This window comes from Emydura macquarii, unplaced genomic scaffold, assembly GCF_026122565.2.
Source record: "Emydura macquarii macquarii isolate MOO-44397 ecotype Brisbane River unplaced genomic scaffold, CSIRO-AGI_Emac_v2 contig_2531, whole genome shotgun sequence".
In the NCBI taxonomy this organism is placed as follows: Eukaryota; Metazoa; Chordata; order Testudines; family Chelidae; genus Emydura; species Emydura macquarii.
The window spans coordinates 1,973,376-1,998,112 of record NW_027132668.1 but is presented as its reverse complement, the minus strand read 5'-3'; the positions used below and the strand labels follow the sequence as shown (position 1 = coordinate 1,998,112).

At 40.0% G+C, this 24,737-nt stretch overlaps 1 protein-coding gene across 5 annotated transcripts in view; it reads right to left on the bottom strand.

Annotated features, from left to right (window-relative positions):
* The window catches only part of LOC137163397 (interleukin-1 receptor type 1-like), a 70,730-nt gene that overhangs the window by 15,871 nt on the left and 30,122 nt on the right, over positions 1 to 24,737 (bottom strand). For 3 of the 5 annotated variants that reach the window (XM_067563583.1, XM_067563580.1, XM_067563581.1), the window contains 6 exons: positions 18,315 to 18,398; positions 15,068 to 15,134; positions 12,131 to 12,356; positions 9,149 to 9,338; positions 8,032 to 8,206; positions 4,087 to 4,152 (listed from right to left, as the gene is read on the bottom strand). In XM_067563583.1, coding sequence (XP_067419684.1) covers positions 4,087 to 4,152; positions 8,032 to 8,206; positions 9,149 to 9,338; positions 12,131 to 12,356; positions 15,068 to 15,128 — 718 coding nt within the window. In that variant the 5' untranslated portion in view covers positions 15,129 to 15,134; positions 18,315 to 18,398. Of the gene's footprint in view, positions 1 to 4,086; positions 4,153 to 8,031; positions 8,207 to 9,148; positions 9,339 to 12,130; positions 12,357 to 15,067; positions 15,135 to 18,314; positions 18,399 to 24,499; positions 24,611 to 24,737 lie in introns of all 5 variants that reach the window. The other 2 variants (XM_067563579.1, XM_067563582.1) reach the window with 1 other exon arrangement.

Below are 24,737 nucleotides of genomic sequence, written 5' to 3'. Positions count from 1 at the left end.
GATGGAAAGAAGTAGGTGCCCAGAGTCTGCTTAAACAAAGATTGCAGTACAGTTCTGCCAAAAGCAGCATTAGACCTCGGTGCTTCTACCAAGGAACATTGTTTGGTAAAAATATGGCTTGAATTTCAAGTAGCTGAAATGGATACACTTAACACAGAAGCTGCAGAAGCTGTCCAAGACATAGTGGAGCAAGCCCTAATCTGAGTTGGGGGATCTAAACTAGCTAATTCATAACAGCTCTTACTACATCACAAAACCGACTTGGAAAGCCTCTGGGCTGATATAACTTCTCTCAGGAAAATATAGAAATGCAAAAAATAAATGGTTATGAGGAAATCCTGAAGGATTTTGTTCTTTGTAAGTAAAAGAACAGGGCCTTGCCAACCTCAAAGGTGTGCAGCCTAGCCACCCTAGGATTAATACGTGATTTTGGGATGAACATTGGTAAATTAATCACTTGGTTTAAAAGGAAGCCCATAAATCTTTTTGGTAAGAACTTGCAATGAGGTTTAAGTGAAAATTTATCCCTACGGTGCCTGCCATATATGTTTATCAGGTTCCAATGGGAAGTGCCAACTGGTCAGAGAATCTCCAACTATTTGGGAGGATTTTGTACCTCTTACATCAGTTTCTCGGGGGACTAAGCTATATGTCTGGGCAGATTTTGAAAGCTCTTGTTGTCATACAGGTGAGATGGTCTAGAGAGGATCATCATCTCATCCCAGGGTCAGGACAGTACAGCCTCAGAAATTGCCCGACCCTCAGCTTGAGGGAGCTCCTCCTCAGAGAACTCGTCATGGGGCTCAAATTCATAGGTTGCAATCTGAGACATCCTAGGTTCCTGGGAACGTATAGGGCAGGAGGTTCTCATTCTAGGAGGTGGTGCAGAAGTGTGATGTCCTGGGAGGTGCAGACCACAGGGGTTCCAATAGAGTCACATTGGAACATTGTTTGGAAAAGCGGCGAGGGCACAAAGAAAGGTATTAGGGTATATGCCTACTCCCACATCCCATGTGAGATCTTCTCATAACTAAAGCCCTTGATTCCCTCTCAGAGTCATAGTATCATAAGAAGGGGCCCTTGGACAGTAAGTATGGGATCCCTTCCCACTGTATTGTGAGTCAGAAAATGAAAATAAGCATTCCAGTCTTTTTTGGTGGGCAGGGAGTGTGTGATGGAGAGGGGCACTCCTAAAATCAGAGTGCTAAATTTGTACAGTAATTCTAAAGGCCATCTGCACTGGGGAGATAATCTGGACAATGAGGCCTTGAGCATCCAGTACCATGATAGAAATGTTTAGCCCAGTGGAGAGCACAATAGATTCTGACTCCTTCAAGAGGTGGAGATCCCTCAGTACTACATACGTTCTCAGTATCAACAGGGACCATGCTACAAACCTCAGTGCAGGAGAAGAGAATATCAGGGTTGATGGTATGGACATGTGCAGTACTGACACACTTGGTGCTGAAGAAAGTAGCATCAAGATGAGCAGTACCAATGAGGCTAATGCCATAATAGCCGGAGTCAAAGCACTCAGTATTGAGTTAACCCCTAGTGCTGCGGCCTCTGTACTGGAGGCAGTTAACTTTGATTCCCAATATCGCACCAGAGCCCTAGTTACCATGCTCCCTTAGAGCTCCTGTAGCACCCAGATTGGGCAATGAAGTCTCGTTAGAATGGGAGCAGTGAGGTGACTGAAGACTTCTTACGGGGACTGCTCCTTAGAGGATCTACCCTGGCTTTTCCCAGAGAAGCGATGCTCCTTTTTGTATGATGACTTTGTTTAAAGTCATAACTGAATCTAAAGTGGGAATGGTCTTAGAAACATAGATGCTAGTGTGTGATTACTTAAATTGTGTTATCTAAGGGATAATGGATAGGTTTAGTAGGATCAAAGGAGGTAGCTAGTTTTACCAAAATAATGGAAATGGAAAACAATGCTCTTTGGGAACCATCACTGGACTTCAGTTCAACATCAAGCTGCCAGAACTCTTACCTCTCTGCATGACCATGACGTGCAGAGGTATCACCGGCAACCCAGACGATTGGATTCTGACTGGCCATCGGCTGAAGTTTGTCTGTATATTGGGAGTGGTGAGCATAACAGATTTGCTTGGCATATGTATTCTGTGTGTGTGTAGCTAATAAATAGATGTTTAGAGCACAGCTGTGTAAGGCTCTTTCACTGGGAAAAGATCCTGCAGACCCGTCAGGCCCCAGGGGTAGGGGTGGGTACTTAAAGTGACCAGGTTTTTCCCTGAGCCCCATGGGTAAGGGTAGGTGCCTTACACCCCAAGCCCTTGGTAGGGAAAAGGTGGAGGTACCTAAATTAACTGGGTCATGCCTTGAGTCCTCGGTAGGGAATAGGTGTGGTGCCCTAGATTTTTGCAGATAACATCTCCCCAACCTTTAAGTCCTTTTAGAAAAGGATTTGCATACCAAGCATATGTCAGGAATATGGGCTTTCCCAAGACAAAAGAGGTATCTGGTGCATCTGTCATGAATCCCAAGTGCTGCCTCACAGATTGATAGATTCTGAGGCTGTGTGATTTAGAATGGGGCATCACTAAATCCTGGGGCCAGGAATAAAATTCAATCTGAGAAAAAACAACATACAGAAGGAAAAACTTCCGAATACCAATAATTTATCTCAGGTTTGCCAATGGACATCTACCCTACCCATCTAGAACTAACACTAATCTGGACATTAATATATACACAATTAACTATAGCAATTATGAAAAAGAAGCTTCAAGATGACTGAAGAGCTCCAACTCACAGCCACAGGTGGTGAGAAGGAATTGAGTGGCAGCTGGACCCGCTCCAGCCTTTATGCCCTCAGTACAAAAGCACGAGGTCTCGCAGGGTCCTAGAGCCCGGGCTCCAGCCCAGGCATCTACACAGCAGTGAAACAGCCCCACAACCCGAGCCAGCCACGGGTGTCTAGTTGCTGTGTAGAACACTCTACAGGTACATACACTTCCCCCTATGGGCATTGCTGGCCAAAAGACACTTACCTTGAGCATATGAGGTGTGCGTGTGCCCCAAGAGTAAAATGCATATGGGCAAGCAGTCAAAGTAGAATTGTCATCTGACTTTTAGAAATCCTCAACTCCTGGGGTATGATCCTGGCTCTACAAATGACAGTTTTGCCATCGACCTCAATAGAGCCAGGATTCCACTGGTTTTACCAGATTGCTATTATGATACCAAGCTGGGATGGGGGATTGCAAGCACTTGGAGTGCAGGATTAGAATTCAAAATGATCTTGACAAACTGGAGAAATGGTCTGAAATAAATAGGATGAAAATCAGTAAGGACAAATGCAAAGTACTCCATTTAGGAAGGAATAATCAATTGCACAAATATAAAATGGGAAATTACTGTCTAGGAAGGAATACAGCAGAAAAGGATCTGGAGGTTATAGCGAATCAAACTAAATATGAGTCAATATTAACACTGTTGCAAAAAAAGCAAACATCATTCTAGAATGTATTAGCAGGCGTGTTGTAAGCAAGACACAAGAAGTAATTCTTCCGCTCTACTCAGCACTGATAAGGCCTCAACTGGACAACTATGTCCAGTTCTGAACAGCACTCTTCAGGAAAAATGTGGACAAATTTCAAAGAACAAAAATGATTAAAGATCTAGAAAACATGACCTATGAAGAAAGATTGAAAAAAATTGGGTTTGTTTAGTCTGGAGAAGAGAAGACTGAGCGCAGACATGATAAGTCTTCAAATACATAAAAATTGTTATAAACAAGAGGGTAATAAATTGTTCTCCTTATCCGCTGAGGACAAGACAAGAAGTAACGAACTTAAATTACAGCAAAGGAGATTTAAATTAGGCATTAGGAAAAGCTTCCTAACTGTAAGGGTAGTCAAGCACTGGAACAAGTTACCTAGGGAGGTTGTGGAATCTCCATCATTGTCTAACCTGTTCTTTAAAATGTCCAAACACCTATCAGGGGATGACCTAGATAATACTTAGTCCTGCCTCAGCATAAGGACTAGAAGACTTATCGAGGTCCCGTCCAGCCATTCAATTCTATTATTAATGATTTGTTACAAGGCAACTACTTACCCATTTCTACTTCTATCGAATGGTTTTTTGGATAAATGAACTCTGGTGGTGTCTTCTTTGGCCCCTCTAACAAAAAATTTAAAAAAGATGTTTACAACCAATGGTCATTACCCCAGCTACTGCAACTGCTACGCTACTAGCTTTACAATGGTTTTGTTTTATTGGTAGACAACAGTGATGTTACTATGTATTGAATATTAATGTACATAAAGGTCATTTCAATATTTCCAGTATCTGTAATTATAGATTTGCTATTATTTGGTTAAAGGATTTCACTCTAGGATCAAACTGAGCACAAGTTTCACCTTATCTGTAAATATGCAAATATTCTCAGATGTGTAGGAATAAAGCTATAGGAAGCCAAATACCAAAAATTTCTCATGATACTCACAAGGATGATGAGAAAGAGGGGGACCGAGAGGATATTTCACTGACCTCTTGGTTGTTCACCACAAATCTATGTTTCATGTATGTTTTATCTCTTTAGGTAAAATAATGTCTGGACAAGAGTTTCTAGTATACAGTAGGCAGGAATTGTATTGTATTGTCTGCTTTATCAATCATGGTCGGTCTCTAGTAAGTAATAGTTGTTCTCACCACCGCCAAAAGCCTATTCTATTTAGGCTCTTATCCCATACCAACCTATGTTATGCAAGTATCTAAATCAAGAGATCAGCAAATCAAAAACAGTGAAGATGAAAGTTTCATCTCCCAAAAAAAGTCTGCTTGAGAACAGTTATTTTCATGGTATTTCTTGAAGTGTGTCAGTCAGTCATTTTAGGTTTGATGGAAGCACAACGTTAGGAACTAACTTTTTATTGCAAAAGTACTAATGTAGCTAGTAGTGATTTTGTTGCAGTCAGCTGTTTTATGCCCAGACACCTCTCCCTCTACACCAATAGTGGTTCTAGCCAGTTCCTGCAAGCAATCTGATTAGCCAAACCATAAGAAATAGTTTCCCAGCAGGTTTGCTTTCATGATATCCACGGAGAGGAACAGAAATTTTGTGGTGCTGCCTTTTTTTTTTTTTTTTTTTTTTTAAATTGGTTTTATGCATAAAACTCCTTTGTGGACATTCCACCACACAAAAGTCCCTCCACAATAACCATCAACTCCCCAAACCCATCAATTTTTTCTCCCTGCCATCCTTAATTTCTTTTCCCCTCAACCATTGTTCTTTAGACATCATGCTCTCCTTCTCAGCAACAGCTGGTGCTGCTGCTAGGACAGTGGCTGAGATTTCCTCCTTTTCTCTGATGGCCAGTCAGCGTTCTCTCTTCAGATCTACCTACCTCCCTCACAGAGGGAGAGGGGAGGAACTAAATGAGAGTAAGCAAGAGACTGGCAATGTCATCTGTTCTCAAGTCAAATCTGCTCCCACTACCTACTGGGAGCCTGCCAAATGCCAAAGATGTCAGCAGGAAGATTGGGAAGCTGTAAATGAGGCCTGAATGCCAGAATATCTCTAGCCAAAAGCTTGAAGTTGGGCAGATCTGCTTCCCAAGCAACTAGGTTTCTTAATGGGACATTGAGTCCTGTATCCTGCAGGCTGGCACTAGAGCTGGTCGGAAATGTTTCGACAAAATGTTTATTCTTAAAAAAATGTTGATTTGTCACAACTGAAACTATTTGTGAAATAGGGTCAGTTTAGAATTTCCTGACTTGAACAAAACTTCACCAGTTGCCAAAATGCTTTGTTTTTACATTTTTTAAATGAAAACTTCTAGTTATTTAGTTCAGAATTATTTTAAGTTAATTTTAAGTTAATTAGACTAAAAAAGTTAAAGTAAAAAGATTGAAATGTAAATAACATGTTTTGATTGACCCAGATCAAAAAAAAACCAAAAAACTTTTTTTTGGTTCACAAATATTTGAGATTTTGACTTGATCAAAAATCTGGCAAAAGATTTTGAAGCCCAAGAGTATTTGCCAAATCAGAGTATTTTCCCAGCTCTATCCTTCTCTCTGCAAATTTAAAAAAAAAAAGGTATTAAACCCACCCAACTCTCCTTTCCCATATCTGCTGCTATATTTCCCATCCACATCCTTCTGAGTCAGCGTTCTGTCCCTTTTCCTATCTCCCTTCCCATATAAAGCAGAAAAGCTGAAAGCAATCACAAGAAAGCACTTGTACCTCTGTGCAAGACAGAGATAAGATCTCAAATATCTTAGGAGTTACACTGAGATATCTATTATATTTTAAGTTTACAAAATACTGTCTTCCACATGTCTCAGGAAGCCTGTAAATACACATACATACAAATGTGTCTCTTCTCAGATATGTACAAAGCCTAGTATTCTGTCCAAAAGGTCAACAAAACAGGGTCAACCTTTTGGACAGAATACTAGGCTTTGTACATATCTGAGAAGAGACACATTTGTATGTATGTGTATTTACAGGCTTTGTTGGATCAGCTGAAGGAGCTAATTCTAGAGTCAAGAATACTCCAATGGAAGCATCCCAGATTAAACTAGGAGTTTGGCTGAATACTAAACTAACTTCAAATGCTGTGGCAAACCACAGGGATAGGCAGTATCCCATATATCAAGTACCTGAAGTCAATACCTTAAATTGCACCCAAAAGCAAATAGGGAATAAGTGAACTGTTGAAGAACTGGTAGAGTGTGTTCCCATTGCCTACCACCACCACCACCAAGGCAGTCAAGATGACACATTTTGTGCCTGCAGTAATCTTCAAGTGCATCTTGTGTGGCCCCAAAAAAGCCACACTGTGGTAGTTTAGTCCATAAATCTAAGAGGCATAAATTTAGTTCAATAAGGACTGGCTTTGAAAGAGGAGACCAAAAATGTGCAGCCAGATGCAGAGGAAAAAGATGTTTCTGGCCAGCAATGCCATTCAACATTTTAGAAGTAGTTGCTGATCCAGCAACATTCCTACCTCAGCAAATACAGGTTTTGTGCTACTTGACACTGGACTTGCCCCCATCTGATGGTGGATTATTTTGGGTTTGTATGTCTTTTGGGGTAAGTTCTTTGCAATATTTCTAGATGTCAAAGCTAAAAAGACAACATGCCCTAAATTATTTCCATATCTGCACAGATACACTCTTGATTTTTCGTTTTAAACAGAATTGTTGATAGGCTTGCCAAAGACGATTTCCTCTTATTGTTCACAGTCAGGACTCATGTGCTCTCACTGGGGCAGTGAATCTGTTTTATATGCCCATCTAAAGAGTCAGAGGGATCCAAGTGAATTCCTGAAGTGTAAAAATACTATGCAGATTATGGCCTATTCTCGCTGAATAGTGATCATCGTTTGTCCTCAACTACTTACATAGTGGTAAGAACAAGTGACACTTCCCTATATCACCATCATCACGTCACCTCTTCTATAACTGTGTACTGAGACATTGAAACACGTGCACAATTATATGGCATTGGCTTCAGTAAAATAAAATACTACAGTACCAACAAAATTATTTTGGAAGTGTGCTGGCAAGAGTGACAAGTCATACACTTTAAATCCTGAATGTCATTTACTCTGTTACACCAGGTACACAGAGTATGGATTCTAGCAGTTTAAATTTCATCAATAGCATAGTAGAAATTAGGAATAGCCAGAGGGTCTCTCACCCCTCTCCTCACACAGAAACAGACTTCGAGTCCAGGGTTTTTTCGACTGCATGTGGTAAAACTTTTTCCACAAGGAGATTGCAAGCTTTAATTTGATCCAAAATACATCTAGAGGAAAGAGTAAATGTTCCAAAACAAAATTCTATTGTAGTTTATTTCTAATAGTTTGGGGAAGAATAAATTTTAGAAAAGTTTCAATGCCTTTAAATGTTACAAGCCAGCTGCACTTTTTGAAGGTGCAAGAATTCTCAAGATTAGCAGTACTGTGACATGCTAACAACTAGCTCTATTAAACAAACTTTAACACAGGAGAGCTAAAGATTTTTTTTTTTTTAATCAGAATACAATACCTTCAATATCTACATAAATGGATCGTGAAATGTTATATTGTTCTCCCATATAGGTATACGTTGTTTGGCATGTGTAGTTTCCTTGGTCATGCGTAGTTACATTATTAATCATAAGATAGACATCACCCTTAGAAGAGTAAAATCTGTTGTCCTCCAGTAATCCAGGCTTACATTCCTAAATAAAGCAAAAATAGCTGTGATTTAGGAGTACTAATACAATACTGATTATTAAATGATTTGCCCAAAAAAGTGTTATTTGAACCATATAAGATGCAATTCCCTGCCCCAGGTGTATATACTACTAAATATTCTCTGAATATGTCAAGGGAGTTTCCAAGTTTATTATGGATTTTTTAAAACTGCCAATTTACGTACAGAGCTTTGACACTGAAACACAGACAATAGAATAATGTATTTTAAGAGACATTGTCGAGACCTAAAGTGAAATGTTTTGTTAGAGGATTTTTTTAAAATTATTTTTTAAAAAGAAAAATAAAATAGGAGTAATGTTCGAAAACAAAAGTAATTTTGAATTGAAAAGTCAAAACATTTCATTCTGAAAAAGTCAAATGAAACTTTTCCCCCCAGATGAAACAATTCAGTGAATTCAACACAAATTTGTGAAATGTTTCGGTTGACTCAAATATGTTTTTCAGTGGGGGGGAGGGAGGGAGGGGAAGTGGTCCAAAACATTTTAGCCAGCTCTAGTTGGGACATCTATCCAGATATTTAACCTTTACAGCATATATTAGTGATGTTTCTTAGCTGGCTGACATATCTTCTGCAGTACAGTTAAATGCCTAAGTGCTTTCTACCTACACTATAGTAGACCACAGTAGAACTCAGTCCTCCTTCATGGAAGTGAAAAAGTAGGCTCTGGAATTAATAGAATATGCTTTGGAAAAAATAGGGGAGTTGGGATTTATTTTCTAAAGTAAATGTAAGCCCATTCTTATTATGTTTCCCATAATATTCCAATAGAGTTGACAAGTTAGATACCCATTCACATTACACAGAAAAAATTCTTATCTTTTCTCAATACCATGCACAGTTATTTTACTAATGTGTTAAATTATATGATAGGAAATTTTACTGGGAAAATACATATTCACAGTACCTTATACCACTGTATTTCAGATGCGGTATTATTTTCATCATTAAAATATTCCATATCAGGACATGTAATCTTTCCACCAATTGACATAAACACTTTTTGTTCATACATAGTTTCTCTATTAAAACATAAGCCATCATCGTTCTTGAAAACTTTCAGTTGTATATATTCTTTGTCAGAGCTGTCAGAACTCCTGTAATGAGAAGAGCAACAAATTGGATCAGTAATAGTATTTCCCATGTCCACAATAATGCATGTCAGGCTTGACTGAAAAGGTACAAATGAGACCTCAGCCAGATGTCAAGATTATCAAAAATGAGTCAAATTGGGCTCCTAAATCCAGATTTAAAAGGTAGCCATTTTTAAAAATCTTGGCCAGAGTCTACACCATTGCTGATCGGTGTTAAAGGGTTTTGTGAAGTGACTGATCCCTTTCTCCAACTCACCTAAAATCACTAAGTAGTCTGAAAAATAATTCAAAGGAGAGAAACATGATCAAGTTTAAAAGACAATTTTTACAAAATCAGGCTAAAATTTCTGTTTTATGGTTTACTTTTAGTATTTCCACGAGTTTGAAAATGTAATAAGAAATTGGAAGGAAAGAGGTTAAGAGCTTTGTCATTGAGAGGGATAGGTCACTTAAAGAGTAAGAATAAACTCCTTCAACTCAAGTGGGTTGCTAGTAATCTCAGAGCTAAAAATCCTTAAATTTACAGTTCATGAACAATGTGCTGTTTAACTCTCAGCAGAAGAAAGAAACTGCTTTTGAATCCAATTAAATTACACACAAAGCATGGATCCCAAGGTGAAACAATTTTAACTGAGGAAGTTGTGAAGATACTGACACATCTCCCTGTCCATGTTAGTGATATCTGTAAAATGACTACCGCAGACCACAATCCTAAACAAGTGGAATATGAGTGTTCTTGTTCATTCTTGGTTTCTATACTCTGTGCTTGTCAGAGTTAAAGTTCAGAGGAGTAATTCTCAACCTTTTTGGCTCGAGGGCCACAAATACAATTTTTACAACCCAGAAGGGCCACCAGTCTCCACCAGCAGCCCCTCTCCTCCCCACTGCAGCCAGAGGTAAGGAGTTCAGCAAGGAGGATCTCCCGTCTCCCTGGCTGCAGCAGAGAAACCATGTTCTCCACCTGGGTCCCAAGGCAGTGGCTCCCTTCTGCAGCCAGGGGGATGGGAGATCAGTGCTCCCCATCCCTCTCTCCCTCCCAGCTCCAGCAGGGACCCCAGCACCTAGGGACCAAGGTGAAGCGTTTTACCATGCTACCTGTTACAGCCAAGGGGAGGGGAACACTGATCTCCCATCCCCTTCGCTACAGCAAGGAGCCTGCACCAGCAACGTACTCTGCCTGGATACTTAGGCAGCAGCTCCCTTTTGCAGGCAGCGGGAGGGGAGCCGTGGGCCACTCTGAAAGATGCTGCGGACCACTTTTGGCTTGCAGGCCATGGGTTAGGAACCACTGGTTTAGAGGATCTCTCAAAAAGAAAGGGGTTATAAGTTTTAAAAGTTATATTAATCTCCTTTTGTTTGCATATTCCATGTGTTGAAAGTTGGACAGGTTTAAAAGAGGCTTGAGAAATATGTCTAATGCCCATCAGCTAAATGCACTTGAACATTCTTTTTTAAGATAAGATTTGAGTTACATCCTGTTATGCAATCAGAACCCATTTATATACTTTTCTTCCCACATAATGGTGGAAATAAGAGGTGCCTAACAGAATGTATTGGCAAAACTCAAAAGTGAGTCATTAGAAACTGGGCAAGACCAACTGGATTGTTTGACAAGGTATGAAAGAGTTGTACTCCCTCCCAGCCCAATGCTTCCTCATTTTTGATGAGTTTGCCACTTCAAAGTTTAAGGTGACAGACAGCCTAGATCAGGGGCATAAATTAGAAGTTCAAGCTTTGAGCATGGTAACCTGGTGACCATAATTCTTGCCTTTTGACACAGATGTTATATTACAGCAGTGCACTCTGGATCAGGCTACTTGAAAAGCTTATGTTGATGATAGCCAGTGCGCAACGTGAACATCAGGGTGAAAAGGAGAACTTCTGCCCACCCACTGCTGTGCTTTTTGGAAAAAAATCCTGTTGGTACAGAATGAATTTTAGGCTTTATTTCTAATATATAAAATTCTAATGTAGGCAGAGTCCTATGAACAAAAAAAGGTGTTGCCACCCTATGAAGTAAGGAGAAGTGGGATTTTTAAATCCCAAAGGAAGATGAGAAGAACTGCTTTACTTCCTTCTTTCCTCCTATAGTCCTGGCTCTTTAGTTTAGGATGAAATATATTCCAATCATCCACTATCTGGCCTCTTAAAAAAAATAAAAGCCTACAGATTATTTGGCAAAGATGTTTGCATGACATGGTGCCTTGATTTTTCAGTAAGTTGTATCTACTTTTGTGGTTACTATTTTAATTCATACTTTAAAATGGTATTTAGTGAGACATGTAAAACTACCATAGATAGATATTCTTTTTAAAATGTTTTGCTACAATGACTAGACTAAATACACCCCACCACCACACTTCAGTCCCCTGATTAAATTAATCAAACCAAGAAAGCACAACTGTTTTATTGTCTGTCAGAAACAGACTATAAAAAGAAATCTGAAGTGATTCATTAACTCCAATACAGTTAAAAAGCATTCTTACAAATTTACACTTCCAAAAAAATTCAATTAGTTAATAGTTCTGAAGCATTTTGATGAAAAACCACTGGACAAGTGTTAAGTATAATTTTAAGCCAAATTCTACTAGAATGGAAGAAACTCAGATATTTCAGTATATTATCAAAAGCAGAGCTGAAAAGCTGTCTAACTGCTTCCATACAAATATGAAAAAGAAAAGTTTCTATACACTAGATTAACATGAAAATACATTTTTGTATTTTATATGATCATTTTTCCCTTTTTGTAGAACAATTTTGTATCTAGAAACATTTCTAAAAATACAGGCCCTTACCTTATGTTACATTCATAAAATCCTGAATCTTTTAAAGTTGCAGGGATAAACCAGAGCCAGTTATCTCGCTGATGGATTCTGTAACTTATGTCTGTAGTTATTGGTGTATCATTTCTATACCAAGTCACATTGTAGTCAGAGTGAAGTGCTGGAATTTTAGCTATTTGACATCTGATAGCAGTAGGCTCTCCTACAAGTACGAAATGACTAGACAGCTTGCTTTGTTCTTAAAAAAAAAAAAAAAAAATTAGAAAGTGTCAATAAAAATTTTGGTTTTTGGGAGGGAGGGGGTTTTGGTAATTTTTCCTTAATTTTATTGGAAGAGATCATTTAAATTATTCAGTTACAAAGATACAAGACTGATGAGTTATTGTTCAATAACAATTTTATATTATTGTTTTGCATTTGTTTAGCACCTTCCATTTGAGGTCTTAAAAACTTTTACAAACTTTAAGTCACACAACACCCTTTAAAATTGGTGGTCATACAACAGATATATTTAACTCCAGTAGCATCAACATAAAGCGTGGTATGTAAAGATATGTCAAATTCATTGAACTCTATGATCTTCAGAATGTAATTTTCCTGTTCTTTCTAATTATAGAAAAGCAGTGAATTTTTAGTACTAGATTGGCAATATGGAAACCATCCACAATAAGTGCAGTACAGGCAATTGCAAGGCATATTTTTCCTACAATGCTCCAGCCAATGTGACTCAATTTTGACCTAGTGGGATCAAATCCAGGCTGGAGAGGACATTTCAGTGGTGGTTTCTGGCACTGAAGAACATGATAATCAAGAAACCAGACAAAGATCTGAACCGGCATCACATAACACGATCCAGATGAGGTCAGGAGCAAGTCAACTGTTCAGATCAAATAGTCTTCGGTTTTAGTATATACATCCTGTACACAATCCTGAAAGTTGCCATGTCCCCCCCACACTTCCAGATTTTGATTTAATATGGCAACCATTGCTGTGAGCGTTACACCATACAATATGCCACACGTAAGCAAGATTTAAGTTGTTACACAGCCGTAATTATTGAAGGCAAAGCACATACACTGGCAAAAGGACAGGGACTGCAAGGATTCAGCCTGCAACTGAAGATAGGTATGCAGATGTAGAATCTCTGTCATTCTACTTAACATTTTTAAGAGGTCAATTTACCACGGCCATATAAACAGAGCAGGTCAGTTGACCACAGAGTTGATTTCACAAGCTTTCATGCTTTTTCATACATTTGTAACACCAAAAGCACTTTACAAAAATCGAGCCTTACCGAAATCTTCTAAACCCAGGACGTACTGAACTGCTATACAAATCCAGAGTTGCATTTTTAAAGATGAAACCCATGTCCTTATTTTACTGCCTAGAACCTTAACATTACAATTTCCCACTTGCCAATTTACAAACAGATAATAAACAGAATTTCTATCCATAGGTGGGGCCCTACCAAAGTCAGAATCCATTTTGGTCAATTTCACCAGTCATAGGATTTTAAAAATCATCAATTTCACGTTGAAAAGTTCCAGAGGGGTAGCCATGTTAGTCTGGATACAGCAAAAACAAGGAGAGTCCTGTAGCACTTTAAAGACTAACAAATTTAATTTATGCAGGCATAAGCTTTCCTGCGCTGTAACCCACTTCCTCAGATGTAATTTCATCAATTTCACAGTTTCAGATATTTACCTCTAAAATTTCACAGCATTATAACCATGGGGGTCCCGACCCAAAAGAGGGAGGGTTGGGCAAGGCTATTGTAGGGAGGTCACAGTATTGCCACCCTTATTTCTGCACCGCTGCTGACCGAGGCGCTGCCTTCAGAGCTGGGCAGCTGGAGAGCAGCGGGCAGCACAGATGTGAAGGTCAGATGGTATGGGGGAGGGGTCATCACTTTTTGGTGGGCAGGGCACCAGGTCATTCCCGGGGCTGGGTCAGAACCTCCTCCGGGAACCTACCCCAAATGCAGAAAGCTCCACTTCTGTAACCTGTAACAGTGACTCCTCCCACTGCTGCTGGGGAGCAATAGGGGCAGGAAGCGGAACAGGGATGTGGAGCTTCCCACAGCTGGAGGAGGTCTCCAGAGGTGAGTCTGACCTGGCCCTGGAAACAGCCCCTGCAGGTGAAGAGGAAGTCCCATCCCTTCAGGATTAGCTGCTGGAGCCTGGCACATGGTAGGAGGCCAAGCTGGGGTGCCCCCAGCCCTGCTCCTCCTCTGCAGATTTCACAGGGGAGACCAGATTTCACAGTCTGACATTTTTCATAGCCAGGAATTTGGGAGGGCCTTACCTAAAGAGTCCTTACAGCTCCATTGCCAATGAAAGACATTCTTCACTGTGACAGGAGTTAAGGAGAGTTGTGACTTCTAAGTGACCATGATGAGAAGATTACAAATTCAGTCTCCAACCCTGCAATCCCCAGCCCAAAAAAACAAGATTCAAAGCATGCCTACCTATGACTGGAGCCAGGAATTGCCTACTAATAGGTGCACAGCTATCATTGTCCATGACATTCTGAGTAAGCCCCAAAGCACAATCACTTATATGGATGATCATTACCACCACTGGTGTGCTAAAATACTGCACACCTGAGGTGGGCACATGCTAGGCAGTAAACAGCGCTATTATAAAAAGGCCATTTTAATTTTAGAGCTAAGTACTTCTAAGAAAGATTGAGATTTTTTTTTTTTTTTTTTTTTTTAAACTTTCCCTCTATATTTGTACGGTTTACATTTTGATACATTTATAAAGTCTGTCAGGCCAATGCAGTCCACATCATCTTTGGTGCAACCCTAGAAAGGGCATCAAATTAATACGCACACTCTTCTGGTATGGTGGAGTGTGAGACAGCCTTCTCTGTTGTGCTATTATTTAACTCGTGTATTATTTAACTCATTTTAGAAATAATTCAGTTACTAATAAACATTTGACTTACCAGCATTGAATGAAGAAACAAAAGGAATTATACAGCAAATGAACCACAATGGAGGTGTCATGTTTTGCTAGAGAGAAAACAAGATATTTCATTAACATGCTAAAAGTGTTCAAAGTGCACTGTACACTTTATTCTGTATTACACCCATGATACTTATTGATCCTAGAACAATTGCAAAGGAACTAAGAAAAAGAGTATTCATCCCTTTGGGGAAGAGAAGCATGTGTGTTGACCTAGCGCCTTTCTCTAAAAGTTTTAAATCACAGGTCCATACATAGGGGTGGTCTACACTTTTTAACTGGTGTACCTATATGAGTAAGAAGTGTGATTTATCTGCCAGTTATGCTATTGAAAGCCCTAGTGGAGACACAATTATACCGGTATAAAGATGCCTTATACCAGGATAGCTTATTTCAATTACCAGTATAACTGCTTCTATATTACAGTTTTTTTGTTTGTTTGTTTGTTTTTTTGCTGTTTTAACTATGACAATGTAGTGCAAGTAGCAGAACTTGCAGAACTTGTGTGGACAAGTTTATAATTTTCTTTTGGAGGCTGTCTCCAGTGCAAATCTAAGATGAAGAGGGCTGTTCCTACATTTGCTTCCCATTATTAAGTATTCAGGACTATATATTCAAGAGGTAGCAGACAAGACATTTTACAGCACTAATCTTGTATGTGTTTTGGTTGTGTAACTTTGCATGTCTGGATTTCCAAAGGAAAGATAAGTAGGCTTTCACTGTTCAGAGTTGCAGGTTTCTATTAGCAACATGGCACGTTCTATGCCTTTTTATTTTATTAAAATTATATATATATATATATATATATATATATATATATATATATTAACATATCAAGTTTCACAGGTAATCTTCAAAACATTTCTGGTTATAGCCAGTCTTGCCAGTTATGCAATCCTTATATGGAAGATTATTTTAAAATAACTTAATTTTGTTATACAACATATCGAGGTGTTTTACAGGATAAATAAAGTAAACAAACAAATAGAAAAGGATGTACATATGAAAAAGCAGACTTCCAGACAGACTTGGAATATATTAAACATGCTGTCAGTTCAAACTTCAAACAGCTCAGATATAAAATTTTACAATGCATTGGGAAGTATTAACTGTTTTTAGACTGAGACTCATAGATTCTAAGGTCAGAAGGGACCATTATGATCATCTAGTCCAGAGGTGGGGAACGTCCGGCCTGCGGGACGTATAAGGCCCGCGAAATCATTTGGTCCAGCCCACGGGCCGAAATCATTTGGTGTGGCCCTGGCAGTGGGGGGGAATTCGGCGGCGGGGTTCCGTGGGGGGAGGGCAGTGCCTGCCGCCGAAACCCTGCCGCCGTTTGCCCCTTTTCGGCGGCGGGGGGGAATTCGGCGGTGGACACTCAGCTGTCTTCCGCGTACCACCATCAGGCCCTTGGCAGAAAAAAGGTTCCCCACCCCTGATCTAGTCCAACCTCCTGCACAATGCAGGCCACAGAACGTCAACCACTCACTTCTGTAATAGACCTGACCTATGACTGAGTTATTAAAGTCCTCAAATCATGGTTTAGAGAATTTAAAGGTACAGAGAATCCACCACCAAGTGAGCCATGCCCCATGCTACAGAGGAAGGCAAAAAACCCAAAGACCCTTTGCCAATCTGCCCTGCGGGGAAATTCTTTCCCAACCCCAAATATGGCGATCAGTTAAACCCTGAGTATATGGGCAAGACTCACCAGCCAAACACCCAAGAAAGAATTCTCTGTAATAACTCAGAACCCACCTCATCAAATGTTCCATCATAGGCCATTGGCATATCTACCACCACTAGTCAAATATCAGTCAATTGCCAAACTAGACTGTCCCATCATACCATCCCCTCCATACATTTATCAAGCTCAGTTTTGAAACCAGCTAGGTTTTTTGCCCCCACTACTCCCCTTAGAAGGCTGTTCCAGAACTGCACTCCTCTGATGGTTAGGGAACTGTGTGATTATGGGAGATTTTAACTTCCCAGATACAGATTGGAGGACAAGCACTAGTAGTAATAATAGGGCCCAGATTTTCCTGGATGTGATAGCTGTGTCTAATTTCAAGTCTAAACATCCTGATGGCCAGTTTAATGTGCATGCTCCAGGTAGGTGCTGGAGAAGATGCATAGCCCAGTTTGTGAATGCATTAGTGTGTATAACGAAGCTCAGCTAATAGAAGCTTCCTCTGAAGGTTACTCTGACAAAAAAAAAAAAAAAAAAAACACTGCTGACCAGCAGACCCTACAATGCTGAAGGCCTGAAACTGGCCTGTATCCAGCCACTCCAAATTGCCCTCTTTGCCCCCAACTCATAGGCCTGCTTTCCTCTTTCTTTTAGAATTAGTCTCTTTATCTGCCAAACCTTTTCCCAACCCATCTGCTGTTAGCCAGCTTCCAAGTGCCTTGCTCCTTTCCATTATGATAACCCCTTCCCTTCCAAGTGATAAGGAAGTATTTCTGCATTTTAGCTAAATTAATCACACATTGCTTTTAATGTAGTCTCCCTCATCAATTCTGTTTTTATCAGCTGGAAACAGCACCACCATCTGATCTGCCAGTTTTCCACTAATCGCACTTTGGGACGCGCTGATCTAAGCAACTGCAGATGGTTTGCCTTGTTAAAGGTGAAAGAAGAATCAGAATCCCCCCACAACTACCCCCAAGTTCACTCTCTGTTCAGCTAGGAAGGTTGCATGTTTATTTCTACACTCCATGCTATTTTTTTTTTTAATTTAATTTATTTTTTTTAGAAGAAACGTTTTTGAAATCTTAACATTTAATCAAAAACAAACAGCCAACTGCTGTAGCAGAGCTGAGCTTTTCTAGGGACAAAGTTACAGAAAAAAAGTTTGGGAAAAAAATAAAAATTTCTGAGGAATGGGACATAATGCATAGATTCTGAAGGCAGGACAAGTAGTAATTGGGTTAAGTGTGCAGCAAAGGAGATTTAGGTTAAATATGAGGAAAAAATTTTTAAGTAGAAGATAGTTAAGCACTGGGCTAAGCTTCCAAGGGAGGATGTGCAATCCTCCATCACTGGAGGTTTTTAAGAACAGGGTGTTTAACCTGATCCTGCCTCAGTGCCAGGCGCTGGACTTGATGACCTCTCGAAATCCCTTCCAGCCCTTCTAGGATTCATTCAAGAGAACATGAGGACTTTACTACAGAATTTAACAACTTCCAAATCCTTTCAGATTTGTTACTTGATAAATCACTCATACCTTAGTCTTTATTTAGCTCTCTCATATGTATTTTTCTTGACACATGCCAAGGGGTTGGTCACCATCCTTGAAATTTAGGTTTACCTGAAAAGAAAAACAAATCTTACAAACGTGTCAAATGCATCATGCAAAACAACAGCATAACACAAACTTCAAAAAGCAAAAATTCATGGTCATCCTCAGTCAGCAAGGAAATATCTTCAGTATTAAAGAGCAACTCTTTTGTTAAAAGACATGCAGGTAAAACTAGACCAGGTGTTCATGTACAGACCTCAAAGAATGCCATCTCTACCACATTCTCCGTTTTTAAATGTGACTACTGAGATACAATTTAGCAAAAAGGTGGTATTATACGAGTGTCAGAGTTAATGCCAACCAAAAGCAGGAAGGGGGGGGAAACAAAAACAAACCAAAGCAGCAGTTTGTAACAACAGATAAAAAAACTGGGCTATGAAAGCATACAGTCTGAGAAAGCCACACACACCCCTTTCTCGAAGGATGAACTAGACAATCCACTGGGCTCTATACACAAAAATTGCACCAGGTTAACTTGATATCTTTAAATCAAGACTGGGGAGAGGGTTGACCACATTTCCTGCCCTCTCATTAATTCTGGCTCACAGAGAAGCCAAAGACCCCCAATAAGGGTGTCTGAAAGGTGATTTATCACTTCCAGTCTAGAAAAAATACTGAAGACCCTAAGAAGTGTATCTGAAAGATGTTTGTGCACCTTAATTCTGGTAATCTAACAGGTGCTTGGAAAATGAACAGTGCTTTTTTCCTCCATCAAAAAAATAAATTGATTCCAGTCCAGGCTGACTTAAGACACGAATACAGGTATTGGGCAATGATTCGGTGATTGAGCACCTACCCTTTGATTCCCAAAAGAATCCAAAGGGGATCACAAGGAAACATCTACTAGTGATTGCATTAAGAGGGATGGGGATGATTGTGCACCTGTCCTCCACCTACATTGATTCCAGCTCAAAGAGAGTCCACAGAGTTAAACGGATATTAGAGAAATTGAGTCAGTTGCCCACATATGGGTTTTAATGTGCAAAGAGTACATAATATTAAAGAAACCACTTTTTACACTAGTAACTGTACTGAGTGGGGGATGCCTCTTCAGCATCTAGAGGTACAAGAATGCCCTAAGGGCATTAACATATTTAATATGTTTGGGTTCCAAAGTAAACAAATAATTTGAATGACTTTTATTAAGTCTCATATTGCCAGTCATGGGAGAGGTCTAGACACCCCGGTAAATGCAGCACACCAGCAAGATCCCTTGGGGTTTGTGTGTACTTTGTTTAAAGAAAGGGTAATAACCAGAAAGTTAATAGCAAAGATTTAAAGAAAGCAGCAATGATTGATTGTTGTTACTGCTTTATAGATACAGTTTAGGCAAAAAGTAGAGCAGCACAAATTAGTTACAAGGGAGATTAAAAATATTACAAACCAGGCAAAAGACTTCCCTGTTAAAACATCTAATGAATCTGAACAGGATCGTGCCCAAGTGTTAAGAGATTCACAACACAAGCACACAGCGGGAGCTGGCTGAATTTCATGTTGTTTTATGTGAAGGGAGCCAGACTTTTAGTACAGACACTCTGTTAGAGAATGATTGGATGTTTTTAGAAAAGAAGGACGATATTCAGTGTTTTAGGGAAGACTTGTCAGAGACTAAAAAGCTGTGGCTCTGCTTTCACTGGAAGATAAGCCAGAGGAGGAACCGGGACAAAAGTATAATAGAGTGTTGACCAGCTCCAGAACTCAGACTAAGAAAGCACATAAACTTTGACACAGAGAGCAGTTCAGGTGTGAACAGTTTGATTTGTGATAAGACCTGTGATTTTGTTGCTGGAGCAACAGGAGTTTCTGTTCCAGATTTTAGAGTGGACAGTCCACAGGATCAAAGACAGGGTAAAGTGTTAGCAGCACCAAATACTCCTTCCCTTCAAATTATGAGATTTTTAACATTGCTGAACAAAGCATCGTGCAATCTACTACAGTTTGTGAAACAGCAAGAGCATTGCTAGCTAGGTAGAACAGGAATTGATTTTGCAACCCTTTGTATGCAGAATTTGGTACAGTGCAAGGCTACGTGTCTCATTTTCAATCCCCAGCCTATCTTCCCCAGATAGGGCATTAAACAGTTGTCGCTCAAAAGCTGACAGGAAAGATCCCAAGTGATCAGATGATGAACGCTGTCCTGTAGCAGTAGTGGATATTAAAACACTGGATTTGGTATTTAAAAATGTTGGTCAGTTCAAAAAGGGTGATGTAATTACTCTGCACGCTAGGAGAATTGTGAGTAATAATCACATGTTTCAATCAGATAATAGGTATCGATTTAAGGTTTTGCAAATGACAGTGGATCCTTCATTGGTTGTATGCTCTCCCACCACATTTTCAGTCAGGAGATAAGGATTTTGCTGAAATACTGGACAAATCGGAACAGATTTTATATCCAAGACAGGCTGGAATCAAACAGTTAGCAAATATTAAAAGAAAGAGGAATCTCCTCATGCCTACCATGAAAAGGTACCTGCAGCCTGGGATAGCACTACCATGCAAGATGTTGGCTCTCCTGAATAAGTAGATCTATTAAATAAGAATGTTTTGCCTGTTATTAAAAAGAAAGTAGGTTTGCACGTGAACAAGGAATCAACACTGACCCAGGTGCTGGAGCTGATGGCCAAAGCTGCTGAGATAGTCATTGAAGAGACTGAACAGCCAACCAGGGGTAAGGACAGAAAGCTTCCTGTAGCTGCAGCAGGAGTTGTTTGGGTAGAAGGACCCAGCCATGCTCCTGCAACCAAACCTTGTCCAACGGAGTGGAGGTTTGAGCCTTCTCCGTCTCAGACTAAGGAAATGCTCCCAGTCCGCCCTAACATGGGTCCCTGCCAAGGTTTAAAAACGAGGAGTTTAGAGCACAGAAACACTCTTCTGGACCTAAGCCCTGTTAAAACCCTAATCCTTCATTAAATAAGATTCAAAATCTCCTCAGTCGTTTGGGAGTGGAGCTTGTGGGCCACTGCCCAATCTGATTCATTGAATCAATGGATGACATGGTGGCAAAAATTCACCGTATGAATGTTGCCTCTGTAGCTCAAGTGAAGGAATTGAAGTGGTTATACAAGTAACTGGATCCTAATGAGGAAGACTCCAGAGACACTCTAAACAGAAATCCAGTAGCTTCCTCTTCTCTAATGGAATGTGAGATCTGGTTTTCTCGACCAGTTAACCATGCCTGTGGCTCCAGAAACAAAGTGTCGGGGGGAGAATATACACATTCACAACCACGCCACCAGACCCCATCACGTCATATAATGGCCTCCTTAGGTACAGACAGAGCAGGGAAACTAACTGTATCAGCTCTCCTAAGGGGTTACAAGGTAACATTTATTGTTGATACAGGTGCAAATGTATCTGTATTATATGACCTTCACCCAGCCAAGTCACCAGTGGCAGGAAGAGGAGTTATGTCTCGAGATCTATCAAAACAGCCTGTTAAAATAAGGCTGTCAAGCCCATTGATAGCCCCCATAGGAGATGAATGCAGGACTCATGTGTTCACTCTGGCACCATTACCAGAACCACAGAGCCTGTTGGGGGCAGATTTTCTGGTGAAGCACAGCTTAATTTTAGATTTGACTAAAGTGGATTTGTCAAATAGTAATAAAAGATTTGGGGAAAGAACCCCATGTGATTCCAGAATTACATGAGTCATGTCCCAAAGAAATATGCATAGTTGGAAGATTATGCAGTTATGCTGTGTTCAGACTCTGTGTGGGTGTGCAACTGCCTTACCAGAATTTTTACCCGTCTAGCTTACAAAATGGCTTTATTTCTACTGATGGCTCCATCATAAAATACCCCATTTTTAGTATCTAATATAGTTGAGCTAGCCTTTTGTTTATAAAAGCCCCCTTTTGTTAAAAAGGTTAAGGCTTAAATGGGTCAGTTTTAATGTACCATCCAAAAGCAGTAACCAGATTGGCTGGCTAAGTAAGGGGCAGCAGGAAAAGATCTGTGGGTGTGTAATCAAATTACAGTAAAACGTCCTTAATCTAGCACCTGTGGCCTCCTTAAAGGAAAAGGTTCAGGATGTTATTCCAGAGCTATAAGACCTTAAGAAACAGGATCAGGTTTTCAGTCAGAATATTTAATAAATGCATAGGTTAACATCCCCAGGAGTTGTAGGAAGAGATTGGATTGGGAATAATCCTCTGCCTGAGAATTCACCCTTCAAATCCTTTGAAGGAAGTGTTGAAATAGTTGATGGATCTGAACGTATACCAAAGATGCTGTTCCTTTGTGGCTGACACCTATAGCTCTAAGAAAAGAGCTCATCTGTTGGGTTCATGATGTCCTCCTGGGAGGACATCAGGGAACGGAAAAGACCCTCCAACAGTTGTTCACTCTAGGATGGTGGCTCGCTATGAGGGAAGATATTCATGAATATTGCCAGTCTTGTCTTGTTTGTGCTCAAGATAATCTCACACCAGGAAGAAATACTATTTTAAGATCACAAAAGCATAGAGGTCTTTGGTATACCTTACAAAACAATTTTGTAGGACCCCTGCCAATTACTCAGAAGGAAAAAAATTTGTTTGTGAGGATTGGTTCCTTTTCTAAATAGGTGGAAGCTTTCCCCTTGCAAACCAATTTTAGCCTCAGCTAAAATTCTAATACAGCATGTGTTTTCTCACTGGGGACTGGACTAGATGACCTCCTGAGGCCCCTTCTAACCCTAATATTCGATGATTGCCAGTGCAAGGGGAATCAGACCAAGATCCTTTCTTCACCAGAGACATTTTTAAGTCCTGTCTGGCTTTGCTGGGAATCAACAGAGCCTTCACATCCTATATCACCCTCACCTGGGACGGTGGAATAAACAAATCGTACAATTAAAATAATGTTGAGGAAAAACCGGGACGTGTTAATGCCCCTAATTTTGATGGCTTTGTGAGCCCACTTCAACCTCCTCTATTGGCTGCTCCCCATTTAAAGTTATGGCTGGAAAGAAAATGAGGCTTCTTGAACATTTAATGTGGCAAGCAAGTCCCATCCAAATTGAGGAAATAAAAATGGACGTTTACCTGCAATTACTGTAGGACCACCTATGTCAGGTGCATTTGCAAGTAGCAGCCAGACTGGGGAAAGCAGGGGAAAACGCCAACACCTATTTTGATGAAGGTCAGAGAAAAAACACATGGGAAGCTGGTGACCAGGCTACACTACTAGCGTGTGTTAAACCACCGCATAACCTATGTCACAGGTGAACTGGTCCTTATTATATTATTAGTAAATTGAATTCTTCTGTGTGCAAAGCCCAGATCTATAAAGGAAGGAAACAAGTGGACAAGGTGTATCATGCAAATCAATTAAACCTGTAACAGAAAAAGTATTCCTTTTTGCAAGTACACCACACAAAGTTGACATCCTAAGCAGCCACAGAGGATCCAGTCACTGCATAGGATGCGGCACTAGATGGCGTTTCTCCTCCTTTTGCTGAGCAGCCTTCGACTTTGGACTGCTAATCCATGGTCTCCAGTTTCAGAGACCAAACCATATCCGAGACCTATCCTGCAAATGAAGACATTATCCTTGGACTGTTTACAAACTTTTGAGTAAACTCTCGAGGGGGGCTTGGGGAGTTAACCAGGCAGTCTGGTTTGCTTTGACTGGAATAGAAGACAGCTTTCTGCACTTTCAGAATCAGAGCAACTGGAGTATGAAGAGATATATCCGATCCAAAGGACATTTAATATCCATACGGGGTGGTGTTTCTTTTACACCACGGACTAATGAAATTGCTTTGGTTGTGAATCATGCCCTAGAGTGTATGTTGGGTATGTATTTTGCTGGTGTAAAGTTAGATTTAAACAAGTTTGAAACATTTGTAATGTGGAAATACATACAAGTAAAGATACTAAAGAATTTTAAAACAGAAGACATATTGAATAAAGAAACCCACAAGGAAAGGTTATTCATATTTGATGATTTAGCAACCACTCAATCTAAAACCATCTCCAAGAAGACATTTAGAGAGACTGAGTGTACCTCTCTTGGCAGTACATCATTGTGAGCTACAAACATGGAAAGAACCACAGATTGTCTGTTGTTCTGTAAAAAAGAGCTTACTATGTCTGTCGCTGTAATGTGTTTGAAATACTCACACCTGTTTCTGGCCAAGAGGAGCGGTACAAAAGCACGTCAGAAGAACCAGATCTTTCAACTTCATGTCTAGTGTAACTGACAAAGCGGAAGATGCCTATGCAGAAGCTGTCCTGTGAAAGTAACAGACACTATTGTGTAGTGACTGACAGAAATGAGTTTTATTATGGTGAAATGAGATGCATTACTAAATATCCAAATTTTTGTTTTAATCCTAGGATGCATTTAATGATCAGTCAT